Source organism: Trifolium pratense, linkage group LG5, assembly GCF_020283565.1.
Source record: "Trifolium pratense cultivar HEN17-A07 linkage group LG5, ARS_RC_1.1, whole genome shotgun sequence".
Lineage (NCBI taxonomy): Eukaryota > Viridiplantae > Streptophyta > Magnoliopsida > Fabales > Fabaceae > Trifolium > Trifolium pratense.
Genome location: NC_060063.1, coordinates 51,341,180 through 51,355,360, shown reverse-complemented (window position 1 = coordinate 51,355,360; position 14,181 = coordinate 51,341,180). Strand labels below are relative to the sequence as shown.

The following is a 14,181-nucleotide window of genomic DNA, read 5'->3' as shown; positions in this document are numbered from 1 at the left end:
AATTTTGGTTTCATTAAAGACTTTTGGGCTGAGCTTCGGGGAGATGTTATGCGCTTTATTTTAGATTTTCATCGGAACGGTAAATTGTCTAAGGGTTTCAATTCTACTTTCATTGCGTTGATTCCAAAGGTTGATAGCCCCCAACGGTTGAATGATTTTCGGCCGATATCGTTAGTTGGAAAGGTCATTTGATTTGAGTAAAATAGTGGGAGCATATTTAATTAAAGATGTAACATTCCCATTTTCCTTATTAGTATTATGGATCAATTAAGGACTTCATGAGTAGCACATTATGTCATAACTAAATATTAGAAACATTGTGAGTACTTTACTGATATATTACCAAGATAAAATATCATGAAACACTAGTGCAGAAAGGGGTTTCCACTACTGGCCAAAGGGACTTTCCACGTTGGGTGGTGGCCAGTAGTAAATGCAGTCGTCGTTGTAAGTCTATACTTTCCACGTCGGGTCGTTTAATACCCGACGTGGTATCCTAATTTCTTCAGTAATTTTTATTTAAAATTATGAACTTTCCACGTCGGTTTTACCAAATATCCGTAGTGAAATATTGGTTTTTCACGTCGGTTATACAGAATACCAGTAGTAGTATGTATGGTTTCCAATTTTTTAATATAAATCATGGACTTTCCACTACGGGTATTTACACATATCCGTAGTAGTATGTATGGTTTTCCAGTTTTTTTTTAAAGAATTGGGGATTCCACTACGGGTCATTACTTTTACCCGTAGTGGTATGTGTAGTTTTCACGTCTGTTTATTATAAATATCAGTAGTGGTATGTTAGTTTTATTTTTTTTCTCGTTTTTTTGTAGCTTCCTGTACATGTGCCATATTAATTATATGGCCTACACTTTTCCGGCGCAGAAATTATACAACCTAGAAATTACTAGTAGCTAATAACGCAAAAGAAAATTGACATAATTCCGAATATTATTTTCCACAAGTCATTGTCAATTCTAACAAAGCCAACAAGTTACATTCAACACATTAAAAGTCAATGCTTAACATTATCACTAATTAATTCCAAGTCTAATTCCAAGCAGACAGCCCATTAATATGAAAAGCCAAAACTCTATCCATAGAACCAACTAATTTACCACCAATGAAAACAACAGGAAGCGAGTGATGTTGAATTTCCAAGTAACCTCATCAATGCTCTCTCCATTTCTTTCCCTTTAGGATCTTCATCTCGAACACCTCGAACAACATTGCAAAATCAACGAACACCTCGATCTTCATAAAACCATCCTAATTAAGAAGGGACAAAAGTATTGGCAACCAAGTTCAAAACAGTCCAAAATAAAATTAAATAAATCAGCCGCATTATTAACTCACCAGATAAATCTTAACCCTCCAATAAACTATGTAAGACTCATCGTCTCTAAGCTTCAAAGACTCACAGCAATTAGGTTTCCGTTTTGATTTCCCTCATATGATTTCCTTTCGATTTTTTCCTAATTTTACTTATTTTTTTAAAACGCATTACATTACATTACAAACTCTTGTGTTGTCCCTCTTTCTCTCGCGCTCTCACTTTCTCCCAAAACCGAGAAAAAGAGGAAAACAAGATGCAGATCTTCGTCAAAACTTTGACCGGAAAGACTATCACTCTCGAGGTTGAGAGCAGCGACACCATCGACAACGTCAAGGCCAAGATCCAGGACAAGGAAGGGATCTCTCCTGACCAGCAGAGGTTGATTTTTGCTGGTAAGCAGCTGGAAGATGGCCGCACTCTTGCTGATTATAACATTCAAAAGGAATCAACGCTTCACTTGGTCCTAAGGCTCAGGGGAGGAACCATGATTAAAGTGAAGACTTTAACTGGAAAAGAGATTGAAATTGACATTGAGCCAACTGATACAATTGATCGTATCAAGGAACGTGTTGAAGAAAAGGAGGGAATTCCACCTGTGCAGCAAAGGCTCATATATACTGGTAAGCAGCTTGCTGATGATAAAACAGCTAAAGAGTACAACATTGAGGGTGGTTCCGTGCTTCACTTGGTGCTTGCATTGAGGGGTGGTAATTAAGGTAGAATGGACATCCAATATAAAAAATTAGCTTGTTCAGGCTTGGTTACTTTCTAGTTCTTGGTAATTGTTTAAAAATTGCTTCTGAACCTAAAGACATGAAATGAAGCTTTATACCGTCCGTCTCTGAGGACACGGTTCTTTTATGTGCTTGGTTTTTTGTAATTTTGGGGATTTTATTGGTGGTCAGTTGCTTTTCGTTGTATGCTTTTAAACCTAAAAGTTGTCATCTTAATGAATCTCTTAACTAATAATTTATAACCCCCTACTTATTTTGCTCTAATTTTACTTCTTCTATTAGGTTTCAGTTTGATTTCCTTCACCCCTTCACATATAAGGTAAATTCATTTACCTGACAACTACAAATGTCAAAAGGAGATCTTCTGCAAGAAATATGTCCAAGCAAACCTGAAATTTAAAATACAAATACATTAGTTATTGAAGCTGAAGATCAGAAGACCACTTTCTCTAGATAACATTTAAAAAATTTAATATTCTAGTTTTGAAAGTTCAATGGGACCAATTTCCAATTGCCACAAAACAAACATTGAAACTAGAATATGTTGAGACAAACCAAATTGTTTAACAACTTTAAAACATTTCATTGAGCGGCCATCCCTCGCATATCAATTTGAATAGAAATAGTTGAGCTGTACAATTCATTGTATGCCTTCCTAGCAATATGCATGCGAAAACACCTCTGAATGATCAGACTAGAAGCCTCTTGCCGCAATCCCTCGTATACTTCCCGAGCAAGTTAACCTGTGACAGCATATAAAAGAGCATATAAAAGAACTCACGAGTCTTCTCATGTTTAAGTTTTCCTTCAATAGAGAACTAGTAGGATAATATTTTGAGAAACTTGGCAGATACCTCTGCATGCAGCTTGTGTCTGTTTTTGCATAATATTACCAAATTTCTGTTTTAAGCTTGATTAATAAGCTTTAGGTTGCTAGCTGGCACCTTGAAATCACAGCTTTCAAGCAACAAACCTAGCACCTTGTGCAGGAAATAAGCTAGCCAACCAAGGGATAATATGAATTGTCTCATCTTCATCCAACGGTTCTAAGTTACTAATTTTGGTGAAGGCGTGCTATTCTAGAAGACAACTAATAATCCATGTCCTAAATGCAAATGAGACAATGCCTAATAAAAACAACCATTGCAATTTTACTTTTATAAATGGCAACCAAGGCCCCTGCATTTCAAGTAATCAAAATTGGAAAAGGCATCCAAGGTGAAGTTGGCCTCACATTTGATCCAATTCAGTTCCAAACTCCAACTAATTCATAGCATACAAAAGAAAAAAAGAAATGAAAGAATACCTACAAATTATCATGGATGCTCCCCTATTATTACATATACTGCCAAAACGTACCAGGTAAAAGATGGATGAGAACACTAATGGCCCCTGCAACGTCAAATTGCAACGCCAAACTATCAAAGCCCAAGCTAATGGCCCCTGCAACATACCAAAGAATTGTTTTTCAGCTTATTTCCATAAACTTTCCATGATAGCTTATGAAAACATCTTATAGCTTATACAAAAATTGTTTGAATAGCTAATACATAAGCACTTGTATCATAACCACATTCACAAACATTACTTGAAATGTAGCCACAAATCATAAATTCTCCAACATAGCTTATGAAAATTTATACATAAGCACTTGTGTTATAACTACACTTACAAACATTCCTTGAAATATAACCACAAATCATCATAACAACAAGAGAAAACATAATAAGATGAGGTAAACTCTTAGATACAAAATTGAATTGCAAGTTTCAATTTACCTTATATGTGAAGGGGTGAAGGAAATCAAACTGAAACCAAATGTGTTTTTGGTTAGTCAATTTAGTCCATAAAATTACTAACAAAAGAGGGCACTAGGGATGTATTTGCAATTTTGATACATTCAGCACCAATATGACAGCGAGTTTCACTTGGGATACAACTCAAATTGGTATTTGAAACAGTTACGATTTTTAATGAATATAATCAAACAGTTGGAAGGCATAAATGAATACAAGAAGAATAATAACCCTTACCATCTTGGCTTCCCATATTTGAGGATTGATATAAAGCTATTGCCACTTCAAAATTCGAAATCAAATCCTGAAACAAAACAAGTTACAATCACCATTTCAAGCTTTAACAAAGACCCACTTCCAAAATCACAAATCAACAAAAGGGGTGGAGGAGAAATGGAAACTGATGGATTATTTCGCAAGTGAACGAATTACCACGTAGTAATAAAAATATCGATCCACAGGGATTGTGTGATTAAACTAGTCGAATAGTGCTCATAAACATTATGCAAGAAATACACATAAATTGGGGGTATGTTGAGTGATGAATTGTTAGAAAAAGTGCTTTGATATAATGGAAAAGCGAGGTAGAATCATCGGAATCACCTAGTCTATAGCTAAACCACATGCAATCTACTAAATCATAGGAATTTACTCAAGTGTTCACAACTAGATCGACAAATTAGTGAATCGCAATCTCTTGTCAAAATCCACTCTATTCGTTGTCGATACTCCCCCGATCTCTCGGGCGGAAGCTACCTACAACGAATGATATTAACGCGCGTCAATCGTTCGCTACACTCTATGCCTCAATCTCTCGACCGGAGACACTCGAGTGCTCAATGCAATTCAGTTCAGAAATTAAATCAATACTCTCGCACGTGACTTAACTCAAAATCATTACAACACTAATGAAGGATCATAAAGCATTAAGAGACGAATTGCATTAAGTAAACACTATTAACAGAGTAAGTTCTTACAATTAAGCAGATTACATGAGATTCATCTACATCCTAAGCTATCCTAGATCCTACCTCCAAAGAAGCTTAGCTCCTCATCGCCCTTCGTTCGCGTCCTAGCTTCAACGTCATGGCTTGTGAATCCATGCTATCGATGTGCTTGGAGCTATCCTCTGGAGTCTTGAATCCCAATCTTGAAGTTTCCAAACCCAGAATGTAGATCAAAATTGCAGAATTTTCCAACCAGAAAACAGAATTATGCAGAATCCATCAAATACGCCGCGCGGGATAACGGTATCACGCGGCGCGTGATCAAGTCAGAGAGCAATCTTCTTTTTGATCAGAGCATCACGCCGCGCGTGGTCAGGTATCACGCCCCGCGTGATCAGAGTAAAAATCTTGGCTCCCTGTGATCTCCATCACGCGGCGCGTGATGGGCTACGCCCCCAGCGTAGTGAAAATCATCCATTTCCTGCAATTTTTCCTGTTTTCTTGCAAAACAAGTAATCAAGCTTATGGTTAGATTTCTCTTATATTTATTGCTAAAAACCTACTAAAATGCATCTAATGTTGCTAAAATAGGCATGGATTAGAGAGTGTGACGATTCGTCATCACAACCCCAAACTTAAACCTTTCCTTGTCCTCAAGGAAACAACTTTTACCTCAAGCTTTTGTGTCAAGACCTTGGCATTTTCCTTAAATTCACTCGAATCATACATACGTGAGAATCACCTGATGATCAATGATCCACCTGCAAACAATGCTCAATTGCACAATCGTTCCCGCAAGACATTTTCAAGTAGTTCACACTTTCCGACCAAGGCTCTTATGATTTCATCACACTAATCACATGCACTCTTCAGTTTTTGGTACTTCACTCAAATCAACACATCAATGCAAGTCAACAATAATTTTGCAAGTAGTCTAAGAATTCATTCGGTTCACTTTGTGCACACACATTAGAGGTCTTTTAGGGTTATAACGTGGCTTGGCTAGGGGTGGATGGTGACATTTTGGGATAAGTAGTAGAAAAACTTGGAGTTAGATCCCCCTATTAGTCAAAGAACATTTTCATAAACCAAACCCCTTTTGAAATATAGTGGACTAGAGAACTTTTTCAAATCATCAAACAAAGTTTTGCAATTCTTTTGAATTCAAGGCTATCACTTCTTATCTATATTTTTTGTTTGGTTTTTCACATTCATTCATCTTATTTTTTTTTTCATTTTGCATTCTCTTTTTTCTTACTATTTATTTCCTTTTCTTCTTTGCCTTGCAATTTTTGAAATTTTTCAATCAAAACTTTTATAAGTTCTCTAGTACCCTCACCCCAAACTTAATTTGTTGCTAATTCCAAAGAGCAACCCCAAACTTAGTGGTGAGCAATGCGCATCAACCACTAATTAGGTGCCTAACCTCCAAGAAAGTCATTCCTTTTTTTTTCTTCAAAATGTTCTTAAGGTTGTGCAAAATACATTTTCTTTTTCAGCTCAAATTGGTTAAGCAAAGGATAATTATATGTAAGGGTGGATAGAAAGGCTCAAAGGTACCAAGGAAAATGCCTCGTGTGTGCTACAAAAGTACCAATCAAATAAAAAGACGACAAGCAAAATCGAGAGACAATACATGAGTGGATATCACACATAGAAGAAAAAGAAGTGTTTGGCTCAATACCTCTCGGTTGGGTCGAATCAAAGAACCGGTCAAAAAGTGTGCGTTCCCTTCCTTTGCCTCTTGATCACATGAGTGTAACAAGCTATTGCACTGCAGGTTTCACAAATTACACACGGAGAAAATCATGCAATTGATACTCAAGTAACTAGAAGGAACATGCCAAAGTATTGAAACAAACTCTAAAGGTAAAAACCGTTCCACAATCATACAAAAGAAGATTCAAATTCAGAGTTTAAAGTACATTCATCCAGCCAATTCAAAGGAACATCAAACAATTATTCATAAAGTAGCATAAGAGTGAAAGGGAAGAAAAGACCGTAAACTCATGGGTTGCCTCCCATGAAGCGCTTCTTTCTCGTCATTAGCTTGACGCTTCATCATCACAAGTTAGGGAGGATACTTCAACTTTGATTCAACCCGGCTCCTCTTGTTCTCTTCCTTCAAAGGAGCCATATTAATATCAATAAGTAATGATTTCACACTTCCCGAATCACTCTTGAGATCTTTTCCTTTGGTCTTCAAATTGGTTCTTTCCTTCTTACTAGACCGTGATGGAGATTTCTTAGAGCCTTTCTTCATCGAAGCTTTCAATGTTGAAGTGGAAGACTTTTGAGGATTGACAACCGGATCGGGCTCTTCTTCTTTGGCCACCATGTGCAAACAATAGATAGGAACCACACCATCCAAGACCCATCCTAGGTCGTCATTCACTTTCTCCGCTTCTTTTAACAAGTCATTCTCTTCTAGTGGAGTGAGCAAATCACTTATGATCACGGGTTTCCTAGAGTCGCCACCCAAAAACACATACTTCCATTTAGGAGGAAGTTCTTTCAATTCCGGTGGCTTTTTTATTGCCTTTGGCTCTTTCTCCTCTTCTAGGGGGTTATCCAAGTTTTGAAGAAATATTTCAATCTCATGATCCCACTCTTCTTCTTTCTCATCTTTTACCACTTCCTCTAGCACTTCCACTTTGAAACATTCGGATACCACTCCACAAACTTCAAGGTCTTGGTTCTTGACCTCCTTCAACCTAGGATAAGGCATTCTAGCATATGGTGAAGGAACTTGAAACTTGAGGCCCTTCACAAGAGGTTTCTTGTCTTTCTTAGCACTAGACTCATTCTCCACTATCTTTTCAACTTCACCCTCATAAGCTTTTTCTTCCTTACTTTTTTCTTCTTTCTTAATTTCTTTTCTATTTTCAACTACACCATCCCTCATCTCTTCAACTACACCATTTTTACTCTCATCCTTCTTAGGATTCTCCACTACTTTCTGTGATGAAACTTCTCTACTCCTCAAATTAATGGAATTACAACTTTCATTACGAGGATCCGTGGTGTTTCCACAAAAACCACTTTGAGTTTGTAGAGCAGATACTTGCCTTGCTAGTTGACCCATTTGGTTTTCGAGATTTTTGATGGAGGCTTTATGACGTTCGCTTGACACTTCTTGGTTTGCCTTCATCACCTCAAAATTGCTTTGAGTCATCTTCATGGCTAAGATAAGAGTATCTTCAAAAGATTCAAGGTGATCTTCAAAATGTTGATCTTGAGGAAATGCTTGATTCGGATTAGCTCCATAAGAACAATTCATGTGATTCTTCACTCCAAGATTGAAGGTGTTGAAATGAGGATTATTTTGAGAGGTTGCCTGCACCATACATTGAGCTTCTAGTTGTTTGATAATGATTTGTAGAAATACATTATTGAACTTGCAACTAGTTAAGAGTGCCTCTTAATTGTATGATTCAAACATGTCTTCCTTCCGCTTTACGATTTGCTCGTGCTGTTTTCTCAATCTCAGAATCGAATTCCAGCTCAATTGGACCTGTTCTCCGCATGCACAAGAAAACAAACAAGTAGAACGCTCCGGTAGAAAAATATAAAACAGAAAAATAAAGAAAACACAGAAAATATGAACACTATCGCCTTGTCGAATCAATCACAATCCCCGGCAACGGCGCCAAAAACTTGATGGATTATTTCGCAAGTGAACGAATTACCACGTAGTAATAAAAATATCGATCCACAGGGATTGTGTGATTAAACTAGTCGAATAGTGCTCATAAACATTATGCAAGAAATACACATAAATTGGGGGTATGTTGAGTGATGAATTGTTAGAAAACGTGCTTTGATATAATGGAAAAGCGAGGTAGAATCATCGGAATCACCTAGTCTATAGCTAAACCACATGCAATCTACTAAATCATAGGAATTTACTCAAGTGTTCACAACTAGATCGACAAATTAGTGAATCGCAATCTCTTGTCAAAATCCACTCTATTCGTTGTCGATACTCCCCCGATCTCTCGGGCGGAAGCTACCTACAACGAATGATATTAACGCGCGTCAATCGTTCGCTACACTCTATGCCTCAATCTCTCGACCGGAGACACTCGAGTGCTCAATGCAATTCAGTTCAGAAATTAAATCAATACTCTCGCACGTGACTTAACTCAAAATCATTACAACACTAATGAAGGATCATAAAGCATTAAGAGACGAATTGCATTAAGTAAACACTATTAACAGAGTAAGTTCTTACAATTAAGCAGATTACATGAGATTCATCTACATCCTAAGCTATCCTAGATCCTACCTCCAAAGAAGCTTAGCTCCTCATCGCCCTTCGTTCGCGTCCTAGCTTCAACGTCATGGCTTGTGAATCCATGCTATCGATGTGCTTGGAGCTATCCTCTGGAGTCTTGAATCCCAATCTTGAAGTTTCAAAACCCAGAATGTAGATCAAAATTGCAGAATTTTCCAACCAGAAAACAGAATTATGCAGAAACCATATATACAGAATGCAACCACGCCGCGCGCCAGATCTATCACGCCGCGCGTGGTTGCAAATCCATCAACTACGCCGCGCGGGATAACGGTATCACGCGGCACGTGATCAAGTCAGAGAGCAATCTTCTTTTTGATCAGAGCATCACGCCGCGCGTGGTCAGGTATCACGCCGCGCGTGATCAGAGTAAAAATCTTGGCTCCCTGTGATCTCCATCACGCGGCGCGTGATGGGCTACGCCCCCAGCGTAGTGAAAATCATCCATTTCCTGCAATTTTTCCTGTTTTCTTGCAAAACAAGTAATCAAGCTTATGGTTAGATTTCTCTTATATTTATTGCTAAAAACCTACTAAAATGCATCTAATGTTGCTAAAATAGGCATGGATTAGAGAGTGTGACGATTCGTCATCAGAAACTTTACCTGAAATTTGAAGCGAATCAATGGAACTGAAAGGTGTTTGTGAGAGGGTGAATGAGTTTGTGGGTAAAAGGAAATCCGATCCAATGGTTGAATTAAACTCCGGTGAATCGGACTCCGGTGGTGGAAGATGAGATCTGAAAGATTCTGGTGAGATCGAATGAGAATGGTTTTTCTGATTACTCGATGGGACGTTCTGCAGGGTCGGCCGTCTAGGGTTCGATCGCTTCTCTCGATGGGACGATAAAGGGGTCGGCCGTCTAGGGTTTGGAGAATGAAACCGAATCAAAACGAATGAAAATGAAGATGGCGCTTTGGGATTTTTAGGAATTTGGCGATTTGGGATTGGGATTGAAAACGTACGTAATTCTCGTTTGGCTTCGCGTAAGGGATTGGGAATGAAGAATGAACAAATTAATGAACACTAATAGGGATTCCACTACGGGTGAATACCAAATCGGTAGTGAAATACAATTAAAACAAATTTCAACGTAATTACAACATTGCCACCGTGTCTACTTTTCACTACTGATTTAAGAAAACCAGTAGTGAAATCCCTTGTCTATGAACTTTTCACTACTGGTATTCAAATATCAGTAGTGGAATCCTTTGGTCAAATGGTTTTAACTACTGGTATTCACATACCAGTAGTGGAATCTCTTAGCCAAAAGTCATTTTTCTACTAGTGAATATTCATCAGTCAGAGCTTCTTTCACATTTTTGGGTTCTAATTTTGACACAAAGCAAGAATTAGATATAACATCATTTGTCCTTCTAGTAGTTATTCCCTAATCTGGATTACCAATAATTAGATCTATAGGATGATTCTTCTAAATTCTGATTGAAGGACCTCTCTTTGGTGTTTTAGTTGGTTCTAGAATAGAAGCTTCAATATCTGATTCTGATTCTGATTCTTTTACTTCCACAGTCTCAACACTTGGTAGGTCAGATGCTATAGCATCATCTCCCACATCTGTCGTCTTGTCTTCTGTTGAATCATCCACAACCACATTAATAGATTTCATCATAGTTTTAGTTATGGAGTTATACACTCTATAGGCTTTGCTATTTGTTGCATAACCTAAGAAGATTCCTTCCTCGCTCTTAGGATCCAACTTTTTTCTTGGCTCTCTATCTGTCAAGATGTAGCATTTGCTTCCAAACACATGGAAGTGCTTGACAGTAGGTTTCTTCCCTTTCCATAATTCATACAGAGTAGTAGTTGTATTCGCCCTTAGTGTCACTCTGTTATGGATGTAACAAGCAGTACTCATGGCCTCTGCCCAAAACATATAAGGAAGTTTCTTAGCATGTAACATCACCCTGGCTGATTCTTTTAAAGTTCTATTTTTCCTCTCAGCAACACCATTTTGTTGAGGTGTTATGGGGGAAGAAAATTCATGAACAATTCCTTCAGATGCACAAAAATCTGAGAACTTTGAGTTTTCAAATTCCTTTCCATGGTCACTCCTTATCCTCAGAACAACATTGTCTTTTTCTCTTTGTAGTTGAGCACATAGATCTTTGAACACGTCAAAAGTTTCAGATTTTTCTCTACTGAAGTTTATCCATGTGTATCTTGAGAAATCATCAACCACAACATAAGCGTACCTCTTTCCTCCTAGACTTTCAACCTGTATTGGACCCATGAGATCCATGTGTAGAAGTTCAAGGACTCTGGTTGTAGTTAGATGCTGCAGCTTCTGGTGTGGCACTCTAGTCTGTTTACCAATCTGACAGTCACCACAGATGTTGCCTTCTTCAATATTGAGCTTTGGTATCCCTCTGATAGCTTCTTCTGATATGGCCTTTTTCATGCTTCTTAGGTTCAGATGTCCCAATTTTTTGTGCCATAACTTCACTTCATCTTCTTTAGTAATGAGACAAGTGGATAAATTGGTTTCTTCTTGTGGCACCCAAAGGTAACAGTTGTCCTTTGACCTTGAACCTCTCATTACTAGATCACCTCTATCATCAGTGACTAAGCACTCAAATTGAGTGAAGTTGACCTTCATTCCTTGATCACATAGCTGGCTAATACTGATGAGATTAGCTGTCAACCCTTTCACAAGCAAAACATTGTCTAGTTTAGGCAAGTCTTTATTGATTAACTTTCCTATACCAACAATTTCCCCTTTTGCTCCACCACCAAATGTTACATAGCTGGTTGAGTAAGATCTTAGATTTGCCAGCATTTTGTCAGCACCAGTAATGTGCCTAGAACACCCACTATCAAAATACCAATATTCTCTTGATGAAACTCTAAGTGAGGTATGAGCTATTAGACAGACTTCATTTTTCTTTGGTATTGCCTCAGCATCTTCACTCTTGGGCTTCCACTCTTTCTTTTGAATAGGTATAGGTCTTGGTTGAGACATTCTTTCAGGATATCCATACAGCTTATAACAGAATGGTCTAATGTGACCTCTTCTACCACAATAGTGACATACCCAATGATGAGTTTTTCTTCTAGATATGTTTCCCTGATGCTGCTTGGGGTAGGAGAGATTTTGTTTAAACATTTTTGCAGTCTGTGTACCTTTTGGCTGGGTATACATGAGATTAGGATCATATCCTTTAAGTTTGTTGACCTTCTCATAACTAAGACCAATGTGTCTAGGTTTTAACACATTTTTCTCCAGAATCTCTTCTAATTTGTCATCTGCTTTGTGCAGACCTTCTATGTGATTATCATCTTTGTATAGCATATCAGAAAACTTTCTTAATCTCCAATTATCTGTGTTCAGTTTGTCTATCACACTTTTAGCTTCTTCAAAATCAGAAGTAAGATAATTTACCTTCTCATGTAGTGCATTCATCTTTGATATGTTATCACACCTCTCTGTCTGAAGTTTGGAGATGGTCTCCTTTTGTTTCTCAAGAGTTCTGCACACCTCTTCACTTTTCAAACACAGCTCTCTGTAGGAGTCAGCTAATTCATCATAGGTCAGCTCTTCTTCACAAGAATCTGTCTCATATGCACATATGCCAGTTAGAGCTGTAATCTGCTTTGCTGATTCAACTCCTCCTTCATTGTCTGACAGTTCATCATCAGACCAAGAGACAGTCAGGCTTTTCTTTTGGTTCTTCAAATATGTGGCACATTCTGCTCGCACATGCCCATAACCTTCACATTCATGGCATTGAATCCCTTTGCTTTGACTAGGCTTGTCATCAGTTTTGGCCTTCTAGGAATTCCTGAACCCTTTCTGGTATCTTGAGTAAAGCTTTTACCATTTGATTTTGGCCTCCTGTCCATCTTCTTTGGACCTTTATTAAACTGTCTTCCAAGTAGAATAATAGCTTCAGATATGCTATCAGTGGAATCTATATCAATATCAGTTTCTTCTTCATCAGCATTAGACATAAAAGCAATGCTTTTATTCTTCTTTTCCAACCTTTCATTGATTGATGCTTCATAAGTCTGTAGTGAACCTAGCAGTTCATCTACCTTCATACTGGAGATGTCTTGAACTTCTTCTATAGCAGTAACTTTCATATCAAATTTCTTAGTGAGTGATCTAAGAATCTTCCTTACTAGTTTTTCATCATCTAGCTTTTCTCCTAGCATGTCAAATTCATTGGCATATTCCATTACTGTCATATAGAAGTCATGAATACTCTCATCTTCTTTCATTGAGAGATTCTCAAATTTTCTGGTTAGCATCTGCAGTTTAGAGATTTTTACTTTGGCAGTTCCTTCATAAGTGGTTTTCAAAATATTCCAAGCTTCCTTTGCAACAGTACACTTCTTGATTAGTTTGAACATGTGTTGATCAACTCCATTGAACAGGGCATTCAAGGCTTTAGAATTTCCAAGAGTTGTTGTATCTTCTGCAGTAGTCCAGGTTTCTTCTAGTTTTAATTCCTCTGTATCAACTCCAATAGCATCTTTTATCTTGGGGTGATCCCATCCTGTTAGTATAGCTTTCCAAGTCCTGCTATCAATTGATTTTAGGAAAGCTACCATACGTGGCTTCTAGTAGTCATAGTTGGAACCTGTCAACAAGGGTGGCCTGCTCACAACTCCTCCTTCCTTGTCCATATTGCCAGAAAATATCTTCCCTAGAGCTCACCCAAAATAGAACAGGGTGCCTGCTCTGATACCAATTGAAATTCCTGGCACGTAGTGGACAAGTGCTTTGACAGATGTTACAGCAGTTGTCTATATCTCACAGCAGACAAAACAGAGTAAAACCAACAGAGTAATAAAATGCAGAATATAAAGAGGAACACAGTAGGTTTGTTAACCCAGTTCAATGTAAACACACCTACTTTGGGGGATACCAATCCAGGAGGAATCCACTATAATAGTCCTAGTTCTAAGCCCTCAGCAAACTTCCATGTTTACGACTTATCACCTAGCAACTACCCGTGCTATATTCTACCTAGGAACTCCTAGATATGAGTTACTGCTCACTCCCTTTCCACTACCACACAACCTGTGATAGTATACCATCTGCAACG

General features: G+C 38.0%; 2 protein-coding genes and 1 long non-coding RNA gene across 3 annotated transcripts; 1 reads left to right on the top strand and 2 right to left on the bottom strand.

Moving 5' to 3' along the window:
• Nucleotides 1-912: 912 nt before the first annotated feature.
• On the bottom strand, nucleotides 913-10,008 carry LOC123887114. The gene is made up of 6 exons (XR_006801349.1): nucleotides 9,718-10,008; nucleotides 4,107-4,173; nucleotides 3,433-3,516; nucleotides 2,629-2,816; nucleotides 2,407-2,462; nucleotides 913-1,272 (listed from the first exon to the last, which is right to left on the bottom strand). It is a non-coding gene; the product is annotated as an uncharacterized LOC123887114 (long non-coding RNA).
• LOC123887113 (ubiquitin-NEDD8-like protein RUB2) lies at nucleotides 1,486-2,317 on the top strand. Its single transcript, XM_045936405.1, has one exon. It carries the CDS (start codon nucleotides 1,593-1,595, stop codon nucleotides 2,052-2,054), a length of 462 nt encoding a protein of 153 aa, XP_045792361.1. The 5' UTR covers nucleotides 1,486-1,592; the 3' UTR covers nucleotides 2,055-2,317.
• A 536-nt stretch (nucleotides 10,009-10,544) lies between the features above and the next one.
• LOC123886861 lies at nucleotides 10,545-13,684 on the bottom strand. Its single transcript, XM_045936137.1, has 2 exons — nucleotides 12,835-13,684; nucleotides 10,545-12,751 (listed from the first exon to the last, which is right to left on the bottom strand). The coding sequence occupies exons 1-2, from the start codon at nucleotides 13,682-13,684 to the stop codon at nucleotides 10,545-10,547; spliced, it is 3,057 nt and encodes a 1,018-aa protein (XP_045792093.1).
• Between the last annotated feature and the right edge of the window lie 497 nt (nucleotides 13,685-14,181).